Below are 25,944 nucleotides of genomic sequence, written 5' to 3'. Positions count from 1 at the left end.
CTCTTGCAGAACCTATCCTTTAAAAGACCCTCCACCGAAGCAATATCACTTTAACAAAATCCCATCACGAAGATTCTTTCCACTTTATTTATCTCCTAGAAAGTACCCAATGTCAAGCCTTTTATTTTGACGAAACAAAGTATACATTAGTGGTGAATATCACATAAGCCTCTTACCTATTTCCACGATTCTATTAACACTACTTTCTTGCTTCAGGCGGAACCACAATCAGACCTTCCTTCTCCAAAACATCACAAACTCCTTTTGCGAAACACTGGTCCTTGTTATAAACGTAACATTCATATGTCTCATCAGCTTGAACAAGTTGCTCTAACCTTTTCCTTAATTTCTTCTCTGTTTCACCTCCGGCTTCTAAGACTTCTGTGACTCCTACATTAAATGTTTCAATTAGTATCAAATAAAAACAAATAGAGCACGTATGCACTACGCAAATATTATTTCCTTACTCTCTCAAATTATCTGACACTTATATACAGCAACGGAATTTTGCAAGTCAGGGCAGGGTTGCCAACAGGCAGTTACTGTTTAGTACTAGATTGGGCGTTTGAAAATCACTAAATCATAATATATATAACTTACGCCTATCCTGAAAGGATATGAGATTGAATGTTTGAGCCCTCCTTGAGGAAATTCTTAGTACGTTACTATATGTTACGAATTTCCTCGTGGCTATATTAGCATACGCATTTTGGACGCGAGAGATCTTCGATCGATCCCCGATGAGAGCTCATTTGAATCGGATTCCAAGTTAAAGTATAGGTCCACTCTCATATAGCCACGCATATAATGGATATGTCGTTGGTACACTTATGTTCTAACTTGGGTGCAGTCGAAAAATTGTCAAATACTGAGCCTTGGACAGAAAAGTGGGAGGGACTGCCACAGAGAAAAACTCCTATAGAAATTGAAGCTTTACAGTCTATGCTAATTCTTATATATGAAGTAACTAGTTGACCAAGTTATAATAAGATGAAATACAATCACTTCCAAAAGCTTGAAAATAGGAAATATTCGCCAGATGTTATTATCCTTCTCCCTCCTGACGAAAAATGTAATATCCACGATCTCAATTTGTGTAAATGTAGTAAAGTTGCGATTAGTATTCAGTGTCCTCTTCCAGACATCCTTCCGGTGGGCTTGCTTCCTCCTTTTTCAGGAGTTAAGATAAATGGAATTTGCGATTACATGTTACTCTTGTACAAAGAACGTAAGTAGAGTCCCAGTGAAGCCCTCTCGCACTTTGTTTTGCCTCCGGACAAAATTTTCTAAAGGAAACCTTGTTAATATTATTTCTTTGTCTCTCAGCTAGGAACTTAAGAGTTAGGTTAATGGTACAGAAACAAAGTAGAAATATGCAAAATCGTATGACAGTTAATGGAAATCACCTCCTGAGGTCAAATTTTTATACGCAGTAGTGTACGCGGAAGTTCGTCAAGGGGAGGGGGTCCAAGCTCTCAAGCTTATATAACTTCAGGCATATACATATAAAAACTTATTTCTACATAATGCCATGCTCAAGGGAGTTCAAACCTGAACTTCCTTTCTTACGCCACTGATTATACATATAAAACGAAAGGATGGAACAAGTTTAGTGTGGTTGAACATGACATACAACTATGATTAACTGTCTGTGCTGCGTCTATTTTTTCTGGTGCATACGCTTTATTCATACTATGTATATTGTTGAAATATATTGAAAACAACAAAGACCGTGCCTCCATGCGTGACAAAATGTGAATGTACCTGATAAATTAATTCTCCAGTTGTTTCTCAATCTCACCCCATCCCAGGTCGGCTAATAAAAGAAGGTAGCGGGCCAAATGTAGTTTGTTTTCCTATGGTCATTTATAACAAGGGTTTCATTTAGTGAGAGGCGGGCAAATGAAATTGAGTTTTAGTATGTTTCGAACTGCAATATAGTTCTTTCTCTTATTTATTTGAAGAACCCCTTCTTTGTCATGTGTCTACATCAGAAATGGAATACCAAAAATCACTAGAAAGTTCAGATTTTTGCGAAGTAGGTACTAGATCACTAGTTCAATAGTAAAATCACTGAATCTAGTACGAAATCACTAACAGTGGCATCTCTGAGCCAGGGTCCCCCACTTATTTGGCAAGCATGAACTTTTCCAGATCACGATTTACATATTTCTAGTCATATACAGTATATAACGTAAAAAAGCAAATATATTTTTCCCGATTAGGGATTTCTCATCTACTATGCATGTACATAAAATATCCCCTACCAAACAGCCGAGTAAAGCAAAATGAGGAATCTAGGAGATTTGCAATTTGAAGATTCTGCAAGAAAGGAAATAAAGTACAATTTTCGAATTATAACCGAGTTCACGTACTTTGTGCAACGGTTATTCATTACAAGTAATTTCATTTTTCGTATTTTCGAATTCTTGTTTTATATCTGAATTAATTTTATTCGTAATAACAAAATAAAGGGTAATTAAGTATTTTGCTTTAAAATTTTATTAAAAAGGATATAATTTCTTAAATAAGTATTATTATGGACCTCCTTAGCTAAGGAATTCAGTATAAGACGCAAATCGTAGTTTCCTTCATTGATTGCAGCTGTGTAACCGAGCCTATAAGTGAGAAAATTTACATCTTTTATGTTTAATACCCGCAGTGAAAGGAAGCTCTTATCATAAATGAAGTATGGGTAGAATAATAACTCCGTTATTGGGAGTGAAAGCTTGTTATAAAAGCTCTATTACCCATGGATTGGAAATTCAACCTGGGTATATTAAGAAGTTCATTAAACTGTAAAATTTAAGCAGTGTTTATAATCAGTTAAATTCTAATGAAATGAATAAAAAGATATAAATTCAGTTATAAAAATCGAATGACAGTGAATTAATTCATTAATTACTAAAAATTAAGAGAATTCAGTTTGAAAGTCTAATTTTTCCGACGTTTGATTTTACAATCTTTATTTTTGTGCCACGTTTGCAGTGTGTTCTTTAAGAAGAATAACGAGAAAAGTATTAAAAATTTAAATTTTGAACTAAAATTCTCAACGATTTTGTCGTCAACCAGTGCAATGAAATTTACTAATAACTTAAACATTGTGTTTAAATTCTGGAGAAAGGGTGTAGTGGCGTTGGTTAGTATCATAGTTTCTGATCATATTCAGTAAATCAAGTAGTTCAATAAAAGTTGCATTAAAGAGTGCTGATTGACGAAGTATCGGCAATATGAATTTATCAAAATCTGTAGGCAGGAATTACTAGTTTAAAAAGGTGAAACCTTCTTATTATATATTGGTGCCATATATTAAGCTTTAATATATACATAATTTTTTAACAATAATTTTGTTTTGCTTGAGCAAGTTTGCGAAACTAATTGCAATTGAAGTGCGCTGTGGAAATATCACATACAATTACCTTTTACTTATTCGTAACCAATGACATGCTCAGTTGCACCAATCGAGGATTAAAATCAGATAAAAGTAATCCGTTGATTATTTTCATCTTTGGATAAAAATCTTACAGTGTCGTATCAAGAGGGTGAGAAAGGATTAAGGAAAGTTGCATAGAACTATGACGTTTATGACATGACGTCATGTAATGTACATTTGATTGGCTACAACGTGAAATAACAGAAAACTGATTCGCGTACCACGTGGTAACTTACTAAATATGGAAAGAAAGCGAACGAAGAACTTCAATCCTCGGGAAGGCGAATACGCCGTAATGCTAGTGGACAAATACAAACATTCTTAATACACTTCAATAAAATAGAAGTTACTACTTTATTGGTATAATTACACAAGTGTGTTACACTTTGATTATAATACTTTTAATTTCGACATGGTTTCTATCGATTGTGTTCTCTTTACATACTACTTCTAAAACAAGACTCTCAAAAATTTACGTAAAATCTATTAGTACCATGCAAAATTTACTGGCTACGTACCTGAAAAATGAAAGATGTTGCCGAGCATCGGTCTGTCAATGATAAAATCCGGTACAATCTTCCTAATACTCACATTTTCAATTACACACATATTTCCATAATCTGGGAACAAAACACTAACTACAGTTCCCCTTGCCTCCAAGGCTATTGCCCGATACCAAATGTTATCCTCTGAAACCAGAAACCAAAATATATGAACAGCTTGTTAAAGCAAAACTTATTAGCTTATAACATCTAAGTCTGAAAGAAAAAGAAAGTAATAGTATGAGGGGTGCTATTAAGCCAGCCTTCTCACGTTGTTAACTTTATAACGTTCAAATGCATTCTTTTTAAGTCACACCATAAGTTATATGGAGGTATAAAAATTTTTTCCTTCCTTTCATGTCCATGAAAAAAATGTTAGATCAAAAACCGAAATTAAGTCCACGGAATACTCTCTTTGAAAGGAAAGAACTACAATAAGAAATATAAAAGGTAAGAATTCGGTGACGCAGTAATAAAAACAGTGAATATGTTTCCAGACGGAATGAAATATTCAACTGAAGTTACAAACATGGAGCACAGATAAGTCCTTTTTCTTACGATTTCTGCCATTAAGAGCAAACAAAATACTGAAGTTTAACACGCACAATTACATAGTAAGTTTAAAAGAGGTGAAGCAACTAATAGTTCGTCGAGGAATTATTAAAGGCTACGCTCTCCTAACACAATTTTCAGATCTGAGAATTAAATACATAATTTAAATTTTGGGAATTCTTAATGCATTCTTATTTATAGTCACTAGCGTCGCTAAGGGTTTAGATTTCATGGTGCACAAAAATGCTAGTATATCTTTACATTTACATGATGCAGCAGAACCAAATTTAACATTAGGTTTTTCGTTCTTACCGAATGTCGAGTGAGCTTACGCTCTCTTACTACTGCTCATAATCCTTAAGACCAATAGTATATCTTTTAACATATTTTTCTCAAAGTTAATGAAAACGCAGGGAAACGAATGTTCTAGTGTTGTTCAATGAAGAACCTCAAGGGTTTTCTTGTTCAGTCACATACTTAGAAGGAATTAGGAATGCTATGATTGACAAGTGAGTATAATATGAAGCGCAGCATCATATGCAACAGTAAATTATGGTAAACCATGCAGAAATTTTTGTTACTGGTATGTGCAGTAATGACCATAGTCTTCCAAAACAGGCCAAGTTAAATGGTTTGTTGCAACTGATGTGCACTTTCAGAACGTTATGTCAATAACATTTCCTATAAAATGAGTTAAGCCCACGTCAAATTATGGTACAATCCGCGGCAAAACACCTGCAACATGAGGATGTTAGTTTATTGTGAAACTACGCCTAACAGCACAGGGAATGAACATAACGTCTAAGTGGAACGAATCACGCCAGTATAAACCTCGGCCTCCTCCCGTGCACACTTATTTTGGAGCAAAAGACTTCGTCATTTCACAATAAACTTATATGCTCATGTTGCAGGTTTTTTGCCGCGGATTGTACATTCCTGGCCAGAAAAAGTGGGTCTGCCTTCCAGAGACTAAGTCCAAAGAGTTGAACCTAGATCCTTACGTTCCTCGGATCTCCTTATAAAGGAAATCTATTTTCCCTCCACTCTGTTACAGACCAATATGCGTATTCTTTAATAGAAATAGACCATCTGGACATTGCCTCCAACAAATTAGTAAGATGGCATGTAGAAAATAATCATAAACTATGACAAAAATTAAGTAAAAACTTGCATACTACACGATACAAAATTAAATCCTGTGGAAAGTACACTTAACAGAATAGTACCAGAAACAATCGAAAAAGGCTAATAAACACAGACATGTATGTGGCAAATTTCATGTCAAAAGAGCTGTAAATAATAATAATAAAACGAAAATAAAACTTTCTTGTCCATTTAGCAACATTTTGTATTACTCATTCTAATTTTCGTAATTATAATTCTTCTCCTATGAAATTTACCACAAATATACATTTCCCGATTATACACATAGTACAGTGAAACCTGTCAACTTGGCCACCTGCTTATCTTGGCCTAGTTCGTCTTGAACCTGCATTTTCCCATAAGACATTCGCTACTTACTACTCTATAAGTTGGCCACCTGTCTATCTTGGAAGTTGGGCACACTGAAGCAATGTTTACCCTATGATGATAATGATGAATTTACCTGCGTATCTTGGCCACGAAAAATACAGTTTTGTTATTTTTCTTAACTCTTTCGAATTCCCATATGAGAGGCAGATGTTCTTTATTTGTGACTGGACACAAGAAGCATAGATTAGCACGATTTGTTCTTGGAGGTCAATGACCAAAACACTACCCTCATAAAAGGGTGGTGAAGGAAGATGTGAATAAGAAAAAGCACGTACAGGAATTCAGGAAATGGTTGTACGTATTTGTTTACCCTGTCTGTTTTGGTAAAACCATTAGCTATATCGGCTCCTTTCATCAGGGGAAAGCTTTAGTAATTCCGGAAAATTCTCAAGGTTAAAGCTCAATTGTCATTTATTGGTACCTGACTGCATGTCAAAAGGTAGCGGAGGTTTTGAGATATGAATTCCCTCAAGATTTTCTCAAAACATATCTTGCTCCGAGGGAAACATTTCTAGCTCATTAACAAGAGGTAGTTAACTACAATATTAGAATGTGCATATCTGCCAAAAAGAATAAAGCAAATATGTCTAGAATGAACCACCATTCAGTAACAACTGAAAAGAAGTCATAAATTGCATATGAATTTCTCAATTTATAACTTAGCTTTTCTTGTTTTCAATCTGAATAACTCAGTATGCTATAATATCAATTTCAATAAACTGCGTACATACACTTCTATTTCATGGTTGTTTGTGTTATTGTGTTTTCAATCCGAATAATCCAATGTACCAGACTAGTTTTCAGGAAGCGAAAGGTATGCATATATATCAAACATACTATCAATAGCGCCGATCCTGGGGGGACCGAGGGGGCCCGGCTCCCCCCCAAAGCTCATGTGGCCCCTATTTTATTTATGAGTATACAATATTTGGAATAATTTGAGTGCAATTTGTCATAAAATCTTGATATATATACCTTCTGCATCTGAATGGGCCCCCCCAAATTTACAGAGAAATCGGCGCTCTTGCATACTATAGTAATATTTTCTAGTACTGTATATTTTTATGGTTACTCTATATACATTATTTATAAGTAGCTGTCGTGCCACTGTTTATTAAAATTTTACAATCGAGTAGTACTAGAAATCCTATTCTAAAAATACACAAATCACACTTATTTTTTGTAAGTTGGCCACTTTTCGATGGAACCGATGGTGGCCAACATAGACAGGTTTCACTGTATCAGTATTAAAAGTACCCTGCAAAATCATTATCAAATTATATTCTTACAAGAAGACAATTATAGATATGTGACAATCATTTTGGACATGATTGTACATGAGGTTCGGGACTGGCATGATTTTTATCATTTCACTTTTACGGTGCACCCTAGGGGAGGGAGAAGGGATATATATATATATATATATATATATATATATATAAAAATTGGATTGAAAGTAATTACTGTTCCAGGAGGACTCTAAAATAGGAAACTTTAGCTGTACTTAATTTGAATGAAAACAAGTTGTTATTTTCTGAAACAATAAACATCTTGAACAAGAGAACTCCATCATCGCACATATTTCTGTAAGCTTTAAGAGGACATCAAGTTTTCTGTTATATCAAATAAACACAAAATCTACCTATTCATTACAAATCCCTCAAAAAATTTAAGTGAGGCTGTCAACTTCTTGTGTCGCACTTATTTCAATATGACTTATATAATTTGATTCAAACTGAGAACAGAACAGAACAACAAAAATGAGTAAGTGTAAACGTGTTGAAAAACTGAAGAATAAGATCAAAATAATTACCACAAAAGTGATAAGAGCTAATTTTAGAAAACCAATCATACGGTAATTGTTACCAACCTACCTGGGTACTTTGCAAGACACAACTCCTGCTTTCGTGGAACATAGGGATCTGACTTGCTCGAGTTGCAGTAGTCGTTTATTTCCTTTTGGAGAAGATGGAAGTCGTTCAAAAAGGGATTGTCTACTGGACAAGCACACATAACACCAGCATCCGGAATTGACAAGCATACCAATTTCATTTTTCCCCTTTCAGGTAATTCAATGAACTTCATGTGTTCTGCGCCTAACACTACACCTGAAATAGAAAATAAGATTAAAAATTAAAAAAACAGCCCAAATGTTGAGATGTGTGTCAGTTTTATATTAATGGAAAGTTCCTTCACAGTTACTTTCTATTCTGAGTGTAATGGTTATCTGAGTGGCAAGCACAAATATTACACTGATTTCTTCTTTTACATAGAGTACTAAGAAAATCAATATAGTATCATATGATGAAATATGATTTTTTTTTCTTTTACGCTGAGTTGCGTGGTTCTTTTTTCATTCCTAATACCTGTATTTCGATCACGTTTGCTTCTGTGAACTTTAACAGTAATTCGAAATTTAACTGTAAGAAACTTATTCTCCGAATCAGCTCGGAGTAGCGAAAGAGGGTGAAATATTAGGAAGAAAAGACCACATAACTCAAGGTTATAATAATTTATGAGTTGCATAAACATGAAATTCGTAACATATTTTAATCTTAGGTATTGAAAAATCACTAGAATAGTTTTCGTTAGCTACCACGGACATAAAAAAAAAAAAAAAAAAAACAAGAATTAAGGAAAATTGTAAAAAGATTTTTTTTAACCTAACAAGAAACTCAAAATACAAGAAACGGAAGACAATAGTCAATTAAAGTATTTCTTTTGAAACTTACGAAACACTAATAACTAGAAAATGAATAATTATAACAAAATTAGTAGAAAACTAACGTAATAACAAAATTGATAACATCTTTATTTTACAGAAACGCATTACGCGTAACTTTTCAGAACTTTCTTCAAAAATTAGAACAGCAAATAATCTTCTCACGAAATGTTAATGAAATTGTGCCAACATGCTTCATTTAGTAGTTCACTTAACATGTTTTTCCTGCACGAGTTACCTGCTGTCGTTGACACACATACACCTGATATGTTTACAGTTTTTTTTTTTTTTTTTTTTGTTTGTTTGTTTTCTGAACACTTTCTACTAACTAATTCTTTAATTTAAGTGCGAAATTTTTAAAAATAATTTTAGTAAAACTATGGAATATTGATTCCAAAGTTTGCCACTGCCCTAAAGCATGTTCTTTTAAGTTGCATTTTTTCTCTCCATTTTCTTTTCATATTTTTAAATTATGCATACTAACATGGGATTTTTATTCACCTTTTTCCCGTTCCTGGTATATAATACGGACAAACGAATGGTACCATTGGAAGTGGTGCTCTGTGTGTGTGCGAGAGACAGAGAGAGAGAGAGAGAGAGAGAGAGAGAGAGAGAGAGAGAGAGAGAGAGAGAGAGAGAGAGAGAGAGAGAGAGAGAGAGAGAGAGAGAGAGAGAGAGAGAGAGAGAGAGAGAGAGAGAGAGAAACGAGTTACGAACAGTGATCCTGCGGTAAATCGTAAGGCAGCAGTAGCTGTTTGAAAGTGTAATATTTACCTCAAAAAGTAGAAATCCCGAAAGGGGTAATTACGCAGGCCGTTTTGAAGAATAGTACGAGGGACGGCTGTAAAGTTCATGAAATCAAGAAGAAATTTACCTGGAAGAAACATTTTAGTACACTAATCAACGTATTCCCCCGAAGCTCAATACACTTTTCACAACGATGTTGCAACATTTCTAACCCTTGCAAATGGAAAGTCTTGGCCTGCTGTGCAAACCAACCCTTCACCTCCGCAATGAGCACCTCATCGGATGGAAAATATTTGCCTTTGAGATGTGGGAAGAGGTGATAGTCGGAAGGGGCTAGATCAGGTGAGGTACAAAGGTAAAACCCAGATCCACCAGCAATTGCATGGTTTGATGAGCCTAGTGGGAGGGTGCATTGTCCTGGAGAAACTGAACACCACTGCTCACTTTTCCCGACCTTTTCCTTCAGAGCCCCCTTCATCTCAATCAAATAGTTGGAATAAACCCCAGCATTGATAATTTCACCCTTTTTAAGATATTTGATAAGGATGACACCGTCCTTATCACGAAACACCGATGCAAGCACTTTCCCAGCTGATCTTTGGCCTCGGAACTTCGGCCGAGGAGATCCACTGTGGCACGACTCCATGGATTGCTGTTTAGTCTCTGGATCATAGTAGTGCAGCCATATTTCATCATCTGTCACCAGACTGCGCAAGAACTCACCAGGGTTTTGAAAGTTATGCAAAATTTCCTGTGACATCTGCACCCGTGTTCTCTGGTCAGCATTCAAACATTCTGGGATCCATTTGGCACCAAATATTCTGCTATTATGACATCCACACGCTCACGCGATATCCCCACACACGCAGCAATGTTTTTGATCGATAAGCGCCTATCCTTCATGATCATGTCATGCACTTTGTCGATGTTTTCCGTGGTCACTGCACTTGAAGGCCTGCCTGAGCGAGGTTCATCTTCAGTCTCACGATGTGCCATCAGTTTGTAGCTCAGAATAATCTCTAAAATATTCATTGAATAATTATGACTATTGGGGATGAAACTGATGCACAACACAGTTGCTTTAGTTGTGTATCCAGGAGCGTGTTCCCCCAAAGTATCCTGCAAAGTTTTATGCATTTCTATAGAGGATTTGTCTTGCAGTACAAAAAGCTTAACACTGCGAAGCTCATTCTTCTCTAATTCCCTTAGATCCTCCGCCATATCTTCTTACAGACCCTGTAACAAACGAAATATCATATACGGGATGAGAGGTTCACAATATATGACCTTTCTGATGACTACAATGATGCGTTTCCATTTTTATTTCTTCTTGATGATTTCATGAATTTTCCAGCTCCCTCCTCGTAGGTAACCATATATCAAGTGTCACTGAAGCCTGATTTACTACGAGGGTCACTACGAAAGTTTTGAGATGTGAAATAAGTTACATACTTAAAATCAATTTAACACTTACATTTTCTCAAAATATTCACCATTACACTGTACAAACTTTTGCATCCTCGAAAACCATTTTTGGAAGCAGTGTTGCCAGTCTTTTTCTTCAAGTGTTGAAAGTTCTTCTCGTAAGCCACTACAGCTTCTTCAGGGCTGCAAAATCTCTTCCCACGCATGCGATCTTTGATCATGGGGAACAGAAAAAAAAATTACACGGGGCAGGTCAGGGTTATACGGCGGATGAGTCATAAGTTTGACCTCCGTAGTTTCTAAAAAATGAATTGTAATGTTGGCTGTGTGCGCGGACGCGTTCTCATGATGAAGCAGGATCCCACGCAATCCAGTTCTTGGACGCCTTTCCCGAAGCTTCTGGAACACTTTTGTTAGGCAAACAGTGGTGTACCACTGAGCAGTAACAGTCCTTTGTTCTTCAAGTGGAACAGTTGCAACATGGCCAGATTTGGAGAAGAAAGTTGCGACCATCATCTTCCCCACACTTCGCGGTTGCTTCACTTTCGTGGGTAGATTTTCGTCTGGAAAGATCCAAACTGTAGACTGGCGTTTATTTTCAGGGTCAAATTGATAGATCCAAGTCTCATCACCAGTAACAATGTCAGAGACGCGTCGAGAATTGCCTCCATCAAATCTTGCAAGCCTTTCTTCACACCATTCCAAACGCATGCGTTTCTGCTGTTCAGTCAAAGTTGAGGCACCTAACGAGATGAAACCGTCCTGAGCCGAAGATGATCATGAAGAATTTTTGTTACTGCTGGCGATCCAATGTTCACTGTAGATTCAATGTCCTTGAAAGCTGTTCGAGGATTGTCTCGAATCATTTCTTCCACAGCGGCAATGTTTTCATCTGACACAGCTGTTGCCGGACGTCCAGCTCTCTTCATCTTTAAGCGATGCCAGTCCTCTTCTGAATTCACCAAACCACCGAAAAATTGTAGCAGGGGGAATAGCAAGGTCCCCAAATGCCCCCTGCAAACGCTTTGTGTCTCGTTCAAATCACTTTTGAAATCGTAAAGGATCCCTGCCCGAAAATGTTCCCTTTCGAGCTCCATTCTAGAAAGCCGAATACTGCTCACATCAACAAACAAGTGAAGGCGACACGGCCACGCTGATAAGTGAGGCGAGTTGAAACTTTCTTCGCTTCTTCCCTCTGGATACCACTACCGAACGCAATTGTTGGAATTCAAATACTGTGCCACAACAACGCGTATCTCAAGAAAACTTTCGTAGTGACCCTCGTATATTTCATCCCCAAAACAAAGAAGTTTTGCTAAGCATGTGATATTCATTAAATCTTGCTTAAAAATATTTAAAAAATGATCTTTGGATATTAATAAACAGTCGTGACAGTGTTGAGAGGGCAACGAATATACCCCTTCTTCGTTCTCCACTTATACAGCTCAAATTTCTCTTATCTCTGTAACTTAGTATAAGAAGTTTTAATATTAAAAACTACACACAAATTATATATATATATATATATATATATATATATATATATATATATATATATATATATATATATATATATATATAATTTTAAAAATTTGTCTTCCACAATATCCTGAATATATAAGAAAAAAGGGGTAACTTGTATATTAATCATGTCCTTTAATGTTAAGTTTATACAAATTGTTGCTTGTGCTTTGGTGTACAAGTACCGCTATTTAATTATGTTTACTAAACTATCTTAATCTTACATGCAATACGTACCACAATCTGAGGGATCATCATCATTTTCGAGAGCTTTCTTCCATCTTGGTTTCAGTAACGTTGCTATCTTGTCGTTAACGTTAGTACCATCCTTCAGCTTTAGTTCAACAAGATTCTTGTCATCAATGCTAACCTATGGAACGTACAATCGTAGATTAGTGAAAATTTACAGATCATACCTCATAAATAATTCTTCAAGCAAGATATAGTACTGATCTTCAGACCTATTTTACAATAATATTGTGAGAATTTCTCTCAAAAATTCTCACTCAAACCTAATATTAATTCTTTTTCGGATTTCAAATAATACAAAAACGACGGAATTTAGGAATTTCTTTCCTATAATCATGCCGTATAATCCTATACTTTGGCGGTAAGGGACGTACGCGTGCTACATACGGTTTAGACTTAAAAACTGCACTTCACGACAGGTATATACAGAGTGGACCACGAGACAAACGTTATCCTGCTGGAAGGTGGAGCCCTGCAAAGTATTAAGATAAAAATCTGGAGACTGACGATGCCCTTGTCTTACTCCTCTGACTGAAGACCAGAGGCATGCGATATGTATAACATACTGCACATCACAAAGGCAGGTGTGCTTCCTATATGATGAGTGGGAACATAGGCTACGTTTTTCCACCGGCCTCCGAATGAACTGACACGCATCCGGCCTCATTGTGTCGGTAACAAATTGTCCAATTCGCTGACACATTCCCCTTGCCACTGAAGTTTTTCACGACATTCCGAAGACGTTCTCAGCAATGAGCAGGTCTCAAGGGAAATTGTGAAGATGTATGTGGGAATGCAAAATTCTCTTACAATCAACTGTTTATTTCGTACACTCACTCGGTGAATAGGTGCCAGATAACGGCAGCTCCTCTCGTGGTTCCAATATACGGCCACGCAGGTAGCCACTATTAGACCTTAGATTTTAAGATGAACGTTCTTACTCTCCCTTTTTTTCCCAATGCAAAAAGAAGTGTGTGTCTAACGTTGTTAACGTAATTTTTCTGCTAAGATACAGTATCGTGTATGATCTAAATTTCCACACTAATTCACTCGCACTTTATGTTGAGAAAGCAAAGTTAAGTATTGTTCCAAGTACTGCAGTATTAACTTCTGCTAACAAAAATAACTACTTCAGGGGATGTCTACCCATCATCAGAGCCGTTTGAATCTCCATAAGATAACATGTAAAATTTAATTCATAAATATCTTACAAAATACTATACTTAGAAACTTACAATTTTCTATATGAATGCTAAAGAGCAATACAAAGTAGATGGTCATCTCAACTTTAAACTTAATGACTTGGATTAATTGTAATTACTTCCGTAATGAGATAATCACTACTGCAGGTAAAGAGTAAAAAGACCACTTGCAGACCTCATAAATTACTACGGGTGATTCTTTGAAGAACACATGATGGGGAGGGGTACATTGTGGAAAGATCCAGAGAAACGAAACTTATGTCTAGCACTTCCATTTTCATAATCATTTACGCCTTGAGCAACTTCCCTCTCCCAACCCCCATTTGCTTACAACTTTACGATGGCAACTACCTGAATTTACTTTTTCGGCGGAAGCTAATGAATGTGACGCACTTGTCAACAAAATACTTTGTAGAACCAAGATAATGATCTTTGAAAGCTCGGTATCGAACATACGTTTCCACTTTTGTAAATCTTTTGTTTCTTGTGCGCTAAAAGAATCCCCTGTAAACTAAGATAGATAGATAGATGGATGGATGGATTGGATGGGATGGATGGATTGGATTGGATGGATGGACACCTGATAGAAATATTGTACTGCTCTTGCATATACTTGCGAATATTTTAAGAGTCACTTCAAAAAAAAAATAAATAAATAAATAAATAAATAAATAAAAAAAAATAAAAAAAAAAAATGCAGAAGTGAACTCACTACAAAGTGTAGTTATTTATTCCTCCAAGTTAGTTCACTGAGTCAGAAATACAGTGACTGAATGTAACTTGCATATACTAGTCTACGAAGTGAATAACGATATGAATCATTTGAATTCACTCTGGTTCCGAATCATTTATATTATTTTTTTGGTTTAAGTCAACTGTTTGTTAGTCAATCCTGATTGTATGTATTTACCTCAACTCCAATAGAGAAAATAGTTTTGGTTCCCACAGTGGAATAGATATGAAGTTAGTGACCTGAGGTTTCACATCAAACAACTTAGGGAAATCCTTATACGGGAACATAAAATGAAACGTACGGACCACCGTACTAAAAAAATCCAACTCAAATTTCTTAAACTAAATCATATTATGCTGCAGTAAAGTACAATAAAAACTATAAGGCGTTTGGAAAACTGAATTTCCATCCCCGAAAATAAACCACCCTTTGTGGATTCTTTCATGAGAAATGACATGCCATATATTAGGGTTATTAATGACATATCTGTTTATGAAATAAAATAGCATAAGTCATATCTTAGGAAATATTAAAAGAAAGAAAGAAAGAAAAAAAAAAAAAAAAACAGAAGAGACAGAAGGAAAGAAAAAGCAACCCAAGAGTAAACTACTCCTTGGGGATTTTTCAGAGTAAATACATTATGACATTATGTCAAGTTATTAACCCGGGAACGATCGAATGTTGATTTGTGACGCGAGAGGTCGACAGGTGAGCGCGGCGCTCACTTACAATATAATAGTTTCTATGGCCGTGAATTAATTTTGAATACATTTCTATATGTTGAAATTTTGTGATTTTATTATTATTATCATTATTGTCATCGCAAGTAAAATTATAATACGTTTATATAAAACTATTTCTTATTATAAGTTATATCTATTTTTACTATCAAAGTTTTTTTATGAAATCAATTTCTGTTATTCCATAAACAATACAATTATTTGATTATCATTATCACATAAGGATTACATTTTCTAAAAAAGTATTTACATACTAAGAGTGAGTTTTCAGTATATGCTCTCCATATGTTCATACTATTCATATTTTGAGTTGGAAATTTCTAATGAAATTAAATATATAAATATCTTAATGTAAACACTTTACTTATGTCTCTTGATACATACAGTAGGAATTTCAATAAGAGACTGTTCTACTCATGTCTCATCACTGTCTTGTTGTCACCCATTACACTTCCAGCAGATGCTGACAGTGTGTTTCTCACAGATTGGCACTTCACAGGTAGCATACGTACAGCTTTTTTTCTGCTTTTCGCAAGCCATAGCTGAATCTGCTCCTTTTTGTTGTCCATGATCTCGTAAAATCACTCACACCGTCGGTCGACAGGTGAGCGTGGCGCTCACAAATTACGCATAGTCACATTTATGAAGCTTGTGCTACACCAACAGAAGAGAATGAAAAGGTCACACTTGATTCTCACACACAAGACACATCAAGAGACAGTTACACGAAGTCTCAGGTCTGTGACCCCACTAGGGCGGCTTTGAATCGAAAACAAACCAGGGTGAGCACTGCGCACACCTGTCGACCGTTCCCGGGTTAATGAAATGAGCAGTTTGAGAAATTGTCCCAATAAAACTCAACCTCGAAAATAAATTACCCCTTGTGGAATTTTCAGGATAAGTGATTTACACCATATTGATTTGATTTGTTATTGAGTTTAACGTCCCTTTCAGCAGCGAGGCTACATGAGACGGGATCTACTGATTAACGTGGAATCCGAACCACATGAGCTCCCGCTGGGGGGTCGAACCCGGGCCCTGACGGCCAAAGGCGCGTCAGGGTATTAATAAAATATTTAACAAAGTTGCCTTTGTCATTATTTTTAGAAAAAAGGAAACATTTCCAAGAGTACACTATCCCGTCGATTCTTTGTAGAACAATGAGTTACACTATATATATTATTTTTTATTTATTTATTATTATTATTTTTATTTTTTTGAAATGACACAGTATAGGGTTGTTAATACAATATTGATGTATGAAACAAAATCCATTAGAGACGTTTCCGAGAAAATCGTTTTCCACTCTAATTTTCACCCTTCAGGAAACTAATTACTGTAAAATTAGCGGTATTTTAATTTCGCCGGGATGAGGCCTCTTAAGGGTATTCAATACCACCACCATCTTGAATGTGTTACCCATTGATTTATAGGGAAACTTACTTTTTGTGCCTAAGTGAGACGGAATTTTAAGATTATGATTGTATTGATTTCTTCTGTGTAGTTACTCGATTGTCTTCATCTTCGCTAAAATGAATTTATTTCGTACATAAATATATTATTTAAAATAGCAAAAATTGACACTGATGATTTGAAGCATTTGGTCCATTTCTGCTTGGAAATTAAAAGAAATCAAAATAGCTACCGTGGGCGGTGAATAATATCGTTCTGTTGATAGTTCAAGTAGACAGAATGAAACTTGCAGTACGTCAAATTAGAGTTCCACTTTACATATATCGTCTCGATGAGGTCGATATGATGTGATCCGCAAAGGTGGGTTTTTCGTCAAAGACAATCTACATCTTTTTTTTAGATGAAACCCGTTTATTGTGTACATGATTAATATGGTTTTCTAATATTTTCGCAGTACTACACTTCACCTCTTGTGTATTGAAAGTTCCCCGGAGAGAAATCTGAAATCAGCACTATTTCGTAAACCCTCTAAAGTGCTCAGCTGAAAATGTAATGTTCATTGAACGCACGTTCTGAAAAATGTACTGTAAATCTGGTAACATTTGCTTGAATTTTGTTCTTATGCAATTATATTGTAAACGGCTCGAACACCCGCTAGTAATGCCTCAAACTGCAAATGTACATTTATGAAGTTTAGGGCCGAGAAATTTTCCGAATCACCTCTGAAATTAATTATGCATAGAAAAACTTAGCTCTACATACCGTGTGCATTATTATAATACCGTCATTACGTTTCAATATTATTTTTAAACCTTACTATCGAAAACCGCAAATAAAATAAGTTCATGAGTATACACTACGTACGAATACTTTTAATGCTTCTTGAAGATGATTCATAAGATTTGTGCTCATTTGTACTCGCAGAACATGTTTGAATTTCGTGATACACTAATTTGTCAGGAGTGCGCTTTTCTTTTTCTAACTACCTAATAGTTATGAACTGTGTAACTACCTAGTAGTTAGGCAGACCGTCCGTGTTAAGAATTGAGATAGAGTTCTCACATCTATTACTAGATATCTCTGATTTCTAATCTTCTGCAGTGAGTCTCCAGAACCGAGAAAGTTGAAATGCACTCGACATCGTTATTTTCATCTTTAGAAGTATTATTCGAAATTGCAACCCGACTGCAAATGTTATTTAGACTGACTGATTGTACAAATATGTTCTCAACGTAGACAAGAGTTCAGCAGTCTACCACATTAGCAATGATTTTCGTTGTGACAAACCTCTTCTACATTCGTCGATCTCTCTCGCTTAGACTTGGTTTCCATTTATTATGCCTTTATTTTGATGTTTTGCGGTGGGTTCTTTGTGCAGTCATCCCCTTCGACATTGTTGCTGTTAGTACACCTTCTATACTGGCAACCTTAGATATATTTAATCCAACTAACCGCGCACCCGAATTTGCTCTATCTCGAAATAGGAGGTTTCTTATTTCGCACCAGCAATGTACTACATCGCTTAGCGCACTACTCACTATTATCTAATAAAGTACTAACACCAGACAGTGGGAGTTCACGAATATCCAGTGTTATCGATTCTGAATTTTTAAATTTTATTTATTTTTGCATACATTCTGCAAATAATATGTTGCAGTACATAGCTGTTTACATTATTTTGATAACTATATTCATAGTTGAACTATGAAATTCCGATGCGGGAGCAGAAAATAGTAAAAGTTATCTTCCCTTATGCAAGTACGTCACAAGCCTTTTTGCAAATGTACTTCAACAGGGAGAAAGAGAAAAATTAAAGAAAAAGCTGATAAGGGTGCAAAGTAAGAGCCATGACGATTCCAACAGGCTCCAAAAATATTCCCCATATATTAATAGGGGATTAAAAAGCCCGCCATCTTCAATGCATTTCCACGACAAAAGAAACTTTATGAAAAACTGCATATCCTGAGGCACATTTATCTGTACTTACCAATTTCCACTCCGCACCATCAGTACAAATAAGATTTTTGGCTAATTTGTTCGAGAGGCAAGTTTCACCACGTTGTTACTTCTTTCTCTTTCCTTGCTTGGCACTGCACGCACTTCGGACGTATTGCTCTCATTACATTCAACGTTTCCAGCTGCATATACAGAGGTTTGTACGAATGCCTTTTACGTTTGGAAGGTGGAATGAGATTATCACTTGCAATGTCAGATGCCATGAATTATAACATTTGTTCAGACTGGGAATCATTATAAATATCACTTGAGTTATTGGATGATACGTCTATTGATGGTACAAATTCTACTTCATCACTATCGCCGTACTCTGATTTATACTCTGGGATATCACAAAGGAACGACAGGATTTCATTCACAAAACTTCGTATGTTGCGACATTTTTACAAACTGGCAAACAAAACACTGATTACAGCTATTCAGAAACCACAGACCGCTTGAGTGTACTGCTTTTAATCAACGTACAAAATAGTGATCACAATTGCCAGTATGTGAATAAATAAATAAATTTAAAAAAAAAGAAAAACACTAATTTTCCCTCCATAAAAATTCTCATTGAGTGATGTAAGACAAAAAGCAGTAATTTACTTCATGTAGCTGTCAAAATGTTGAACAATTTTTCATTTTTCGCGAATTTAGAATATACTGCAATTAAACAGTGAGAAGTTAAAATGACTCCGACAGACATGTACGATAAAACTTAAAATTTCCTGCGCAATTATTACTTACAGCTAGAGATGGGCGAGGGGGAAAAAACCCAATCGGAGGAAAAATTATTTTGGGTTTAAACCCGTTTTTTTTTTAAACCCCAAATAGTATTTTACCACCCAAAAAATGGGTTTTTATTAAACCTTTTAAATTATATCGTATATTTTTATACGATAGGGTAGAATCTTCATTATCCGATTAAAATGGTACCAATAAAGTTTTTACTATATTTTTTTTTTTTTTAAGCCTGGAGGCACCGCAGAACATGTTACGTATACTTTTACGCATTCGTGCGTCGAGACATAAGATACGATGACGTCATAACTTTGAAACCAAAGAATTTTTGTTAGGCTTATTTTTATTATTTATGGCGGGCTTATTTTTGCACCTAAAAGATTGAAATTTTGCACACGCAACCCGTAGTATTTTTCAGATTTGCTTTAAATCTCTTAGTTGAGGCAAAAAGGTAAAAATCACTTCTTCGCGATTTTACCGCCTGAGATATATGATTGAGACATGTGAAAGATGTCGTTTGAAAAGATGTTCCATTCTGAAGAGAATGATGTACGAACCATGATCCTAGGATGAATAGGGATTATGCTATACCTGCTTGACAAAGTCTATAATTTACCTTTTAAAAAGGCATTCTTTAAAAGGATTAATAAAGCAAAAGTACGTTATTTTTAGTTTATGTTTATTGATTTTAATTTTTAGAATCTTTACCGTTTAACCTACGTCAATTTTAGTCACTTAACTTCTTTGGAATCTGGTGACACTGGAAACGTTATTCACTTACGCAAGAGGTGAAAGTTCGGCTGTGTAGTCAGTGTCATTTCTATTTCTGATATTTGATAAACGCTTAGCTCTAAGAATGGGACGGCGTAAAGGCGATATCTGGAAGGCGTACAGTGAAAGGAAATAAATCTGTGGAATATAAATTCTGCAAAAAGACCTAGAGAGTTCCAAATGTGAAGAAAATGTCAGTCCACATATTAAAATGCTAAGAGTGTCCACAAGATGTAGAGAGAAAGCTCCTCCAAACAAGCCGGAAGCGTACGTCTCTATTTAGTAGGCCTATTCAAAACCAAGGGACAAATACAAATGCTAGGCTACAAATTTATACAATCTTTAAATTCTAATACAATGTCAGTGAAATGAAATGAAATATTTAAGCTTTACGTCCCACGCTTATGCCGGATAGGCTGAAGGAGACGGTGATGATGAGTAATGAATTAAATAGTGGAATGAGGGAAGTGGGTACAATGTCAGTGTGCAGTACGAGTGGAACTGCATCCCTACACTTAATTGAATTAGATTCGCAATAAAGACAACCTCCAACCATAGCTTTGTGGGAAGCTCAAGAGAGAGAAGTAAACTAGCATGAGATTCGTTCTTTTATGGATAGTATGGCAGACGGAGAAACGGTAAGTGCGTATTTTGTCCGTAAAAAAATTTTCAGAATCAAAGTTTACGGAAAGGTGAAGAAAACTAGTCCACTTTAATTACACATTACTGACTTCGGGTTTGTATTAGGTTTAAGTGTATTTTACTTAAAAATACTTACATATAACGTGATAAATGTGATTTAGTGATACCTGGCCCCTCGTACATAAGAAAATTATATAATTCTTACCATTTTGTGTGTGTGGTAGACCAGTTTTTTGATCCTTGCAAAAATTTACATCATAACCAGCTTTTCACTAGCTATGTATCGTTAACCAAACAAGCCAACCTATCTAACATAATTCCCGTAATTGAAAGTACAGCTGAGATTTTTCTAATATGGAGAAAATAATGTATTTATATTAACAAAGTGTTTGGGTTCTTTTGTTATTTCTTAGTAAAATCAAAGTAATTTTAATTGACCTAGAGAAAAGTTATGGTAGTGCGGGCCAGCCAACCACTATTTTCCGAGTCTAACCCGAAATTAGTGATATTTTTGGTCAAAGGTCCGTAGCTAGACCCCATAATCATTATTTATTAGTCATTAAGCAACTTTATGATACAGTGGACTTCATCAGCCAATACACAATCACAAACTTACAAACAAGATACTATTATTAGGATACTTGGTGTTCTCTTATTTTATACAAAAAATAATTTGAAGGATACACGAAAAAAAAAAAAAAAAAAAAAAAAAAAAAGGCTCGTTGCAATTTTTGTGAAAAGCTGACATGGGTAATACATGTTGGTGCTAGTCTGTACTTCTAAATGCACTATGAATATTGTGAAAAAAGTGACTCATTGCAGAGAAACTTACGAAAGAAGCAGCAATACATGGAAAGAAAGGGACCATCAACATTTTAAACTGCTTCTCCTGAAGCAACGTAAAATGTCGATTAGCCCCTTCTTTCCGTGTACTCTTCATTTGGCTTAAGTTATTTTAGGTGATATTTACTGTTACTATGCTAGTTTGCTCGGACACGTGGCACGTCCATAGGCTACTATTTTTGTTTTGTGTGTTGTATTTATGATTACTTTCAGAAGCATCTTAAGTGGTAAGTCCTGAGAAATATTTCTTAATTTCCATAAAATAGAAAAATTTATGAGAATTGTGTTATTGTATTGCGAAAGTACATGTAATTTTCTCCATGTCAAGAGAGAGAGCTACATTTAACAAAAATAATTGTAGATAAATATTATAGATATATTTTCTCGTCGTTACACGACAAAACCCTCATATTTTCCAATTGGAAAAAAAAAAAACTGGGTTTAAACCCAGAGAAAACTCAAAAATATTCTCCCGGATTTTTGCCCATCACTACTTACAGCTAACGTTTTTGTTAACATCATGTCCCTCTACTAAACACTTATTTCCAGCCTGCTCACACTGTCACATGATTCACATTGTAACATGGCGCTCAGAAGCTTTGCTTCACAGCTATTTTTCTACTCTCTTCTATATGATACGATTACTAAAAAGGTTTATATGCTCTTTTAGATTGTGTGATTATGTTTTCAGCATTTTCTGGTAATTCACTATAATGGATTAATCAAACACGAATCCAGTTAGTGTAACATATGGAGCAATAACCTTAAATTTGAAATAAAGAAGAAGGTAAAGAAAGATTCTTACCAATTCTAACGGCAACTCTTTGTTAGTCAAATCATCCAGGAAACTTTTCGCCTCATCAGTTAATTTACAGTCTGGTACATTTTTAAATGCACAGGAAACTGCGTAGAATGGATGCTGGAACAAGAAATTCAAGAACTTATAACTTTTTTTTTTGTAAAAAGTCTATCCATGTTCATTACCGAATAATAATATATTCTGCTAGACAGTGAAGTGGATCATGAACTAGAATTTTCAATTTAGTCCGGTAACGACAACCGCTGAAGCCTGCCATCTAATCTTTGCTTCAACAATAGAAAATGAAATATGGATAGCCGCCGTTACGTGTGAAGATGCTAATAGACTTATTCCATTAACGATCTCGGCTGAGATGATAATCACGCTGTAGTCCACGGCAACGTCGGCCAACCCGATTGGAGCAACTTGGCAGCGCAATAAAGTGGAAGACAGCTTCGACCGAAGTTAATATACAAACATTACGTTCCTAATCTAAAACTTAATATTTAAGGGTTCTAGAATATACTTTTCTGAGAATATTGGAAATGAAATTTTTAAGTTTACGTCCCACGATTATGCCGGTTAGGCTAAAGGAGACGGTGAGTGAAAATGGTGGAATGAAGAAAGTGGGAGGAAACGGGAGAACCCCGAAAAAACCCACGAGCACGATGTTTGTTTACTATAAAGTCCACATGGCGCGAGCTGGGATCGAACCAGGGACCCCAAGCACCGGAGGTGAACGCTCTACCACTAAGCAACTGCGCCCCCTTCTGAGAATATTGGTGAAAACCGTAATTCTAGAATCATTTGTTTGTATTTTACAATCGTTCTATTTTCCTGATTTCTTGTGAATATTGCATCATCATGAAAGTTTATTTTACCAAGAAGAATTAGCAGAAAACATTATTATTTAAATCCGATTTAAACTACTCGCTGAGCATAAACAATATGTTTATTGTAAAAATTATAAATGTGTAACAGTTTCGCCAATCATCCACTTGACTTCATCGGACACTATGAATACAGAGGTAATGGCAGATTATACATAAGAGACAGCGAAACAATTACTGAATGCTGATTGGCTATCATAGGCTACTGCAGCCAATCTTCTTTAATCACAAAACCAGAATCAAAAACAAAAAAAGCTACTTTCCCCCCTTCCCCCGTAGACACCATATACATAAATATCTAATTTACAAAATAACCTTTACAAACAACTTCAATATGAATACGAAATAAATAGAACAGAATAAATACATAAATACTAAAATTTAGAAATATAACCTGTGCAATTAATATATATTCAATCTTTAAGGCTCTTACAATTTATTCCATTGTTCATCAATTTTAAGTCCTGATTTTTTCCCCCCATTTTCTCACTTACCTTCTCGCCTTTTGGTTCAGCACTTGCCAAGAAGTTATATTATTTTATTATATTAGTATGGAGAGATCATGAATAAATACCAAAACTTTGCTGAATCAACTTCTATTGAGCTACAGTTTACGATGACATAAGCGTCACGAAGATAAACTCACTGCGACTATAGTAATTCATGTGAAGCAAATATAGAGAACTAGTCTTGTCTACAGGAAGTTTAAATTCTACTATTTCCCATTCAACATGCAGGTAAGTGAATTAACATTACCAAGAAAATGGCACCAACATTTTAGGAAAAGGAAGAATATATATATTGTCACTATGCCTTCAAAAATAGCTATGTATAAAAGTCAAATTTTTTATGAAAGAAAGAATAAATGAATGTATTGATTATCAGGTACGGTTATACCGAAATTTTCCTACTTCATCCTTCCCCTTTCCGCAATCAACGGGACAGAAAAACAAAAGCAAATAAATCAATGGGACGGATCTTCATATACAGTATATCTTTTCTTTTTTTTAAAAAAAAATCAACAGATCATAAAGTAGACAGTACGCTCATTGGCTATATTATATATATTTATATCCGTTCTGTTTGCTTAGTGACGTAGGGCTGCATGTCTTCATTTTATTGCAATATGCTGCTGCTGCCTGCACCGCAGAGAACTCTTTAAACGTGCTTGCTGTCAACTCTGATCTGGTACCGAATGAGGAAAATTCGCTAAACTCGGCGTAAACGATCTGTTCTATGAAAAACGAAAGGTGATTCGAGAAGGGAAAACTAATAAGGGAAGTATGACAGCAAAGATTCGGCATAATCATACCTTAAGCGGCTGGAAGAAAATCAGATGTGCTGCAGCGGAGCACGCCATTATTGTTACCATTTTAACGTGAAATAAGCTTTGTATATTAGAGAACACTTAGGAAAAAATAGTGGGAGCAATTTAACCGCAACATCACATGGCGGGTTTTGTTTTAGACGTACTTACCCTTTAAATGAAAGATACATGTAAGGGCTTTTGTAGGTATATGCGTTGCATCAAACTCCTTCGAAATCTGTAAAACTGCACTTTCAGCAAAACCGGCACGTAGCGGTTTTTGAAGAAATAGTAATGATATATCATCCTTCTTTTAGTGGAGAGCTCATCGAATTTGTAATATCTTTTTTCAAGAAATTAAAAACAACATAGTTTGAAAAATAAATATTTAATTTACATTTTTCCCTCAGAAAAGTTCTACAGGAAGGCAGGAACCCTACCCGTAAATTGCTAAATTACCCTACCGAATATAATTCCTAAATATGTCAGAACATAGGACCAGTCTGAAAGAATTTTCAATTCTCGTATACAACGACTTTTTATATTAGTTTTTTAGTATGTGTTTTATAACAACTGTTCGTAATTACTTGATGTAATATGTAAAATTGCCACGCAATATTAAATACTATTTCTATATATTTTATATATATATATATACACAAATATACAAGATAAGACAAAATTGTAACAGCACGTCTGCAAAAACACAAAGAAAATAAAAGAAAGAGGATCGAACATTATTTTACCTTGCAAAGTTCCTCTGATAGTGGTTTCAATCTCTCCAACGGCACCGTTTCTACATTACCAAAATCTACATACTTCACACGAATTGCCTTAGAATCCTTTACATCGAGAACAATGGCTCTGTAGAAATTCTCGTCACCAGTGAATTTGCTCGCAAGGATAGTATGTATTTGTGGAAGATCTTGCAAAGTTTCAGCTATATAAAGAAAAATTCAGTAACTATACCTACATTAAGAATTAGGATCAATATTGTATACGATAATAGCGAAGTCACCAAAACAAATGTAACTGGGCTGAATTGAAAGTACTTCAAAGAAAATTGTAACTGATTCGAGTATTAATTACTTTTTATAACGGCGATTGCTACTAGTCAATTACATGTTACTTCCTTGATTTTA

At 35.4% G+C, this 25,944-nt stretch overlaps 1 protein-coding gene across 8 annotated transcripts in view; it reads right to left on the bottom strand.

Annotated features, from left to right (window-relative positions):
- The window catches only part of LOC145689111 (tudor domain-containing protein 1-like), a 187,921-nt gene that overhangs the window by 22,279 nt on the left and 139,698 nt on the right, over nucleotides 1-25,944 (bottom strand). For all 8 annotated transcript variants that reach the window (XM_081763241.1, XM_081763253.1, XM_081763249.1 and 5 more), the window contains 6 exons: nucleotides 25,549-25,742; nucleotides 22,613-22,726; nucleotides 12,713-12,845; nucleotides 7,935-8,168; nucleotides 3,952-4,122; nucleotides 177-390 (listed from right to left, as the gene is read on the bottom strand). In XM_081763241.1, the coding sequence (XP_081619367.1) occupies nucleotides 200-390; nucleotides 3,952-4,122; nucleotides 7,935-8,168; nucleotides 12,713-12,845; nucleotides 22,613-22,726; nucleotides 25,549-25,742 (1,037 nt within the window). In that variant the 3' untranslated portion in view covers nucleotides 177-199. The remainder of the gene's footprint in view (nucleotides 1-176; nucleotides 391-3,951; nucleotides 4,123-7,934; nucleotides 8,169-12,712; nucleotides 12,846-22,612; nucleotides 22,727-25,548; nucleotides 25,743-25,944) is intronic.

Source organism: Thermobia domestica, chromosome 1 (assembly GCF_964235325.1).
Source record: "Thermobia domestica chromosome 1, izTheDome1.hap1.1, whole genome shotgun sequence".
NCBI classification, from domain to species: domain Eukaryota; kingdom Metazoa; phylum Arthropoda; class Insecta; order Zygentoma; family Lepismatidae; genus Thermobia; species Thermobia domestica.
This window is presented reverse-complemented; position numbering and strand designations above follow the sequence as displayed.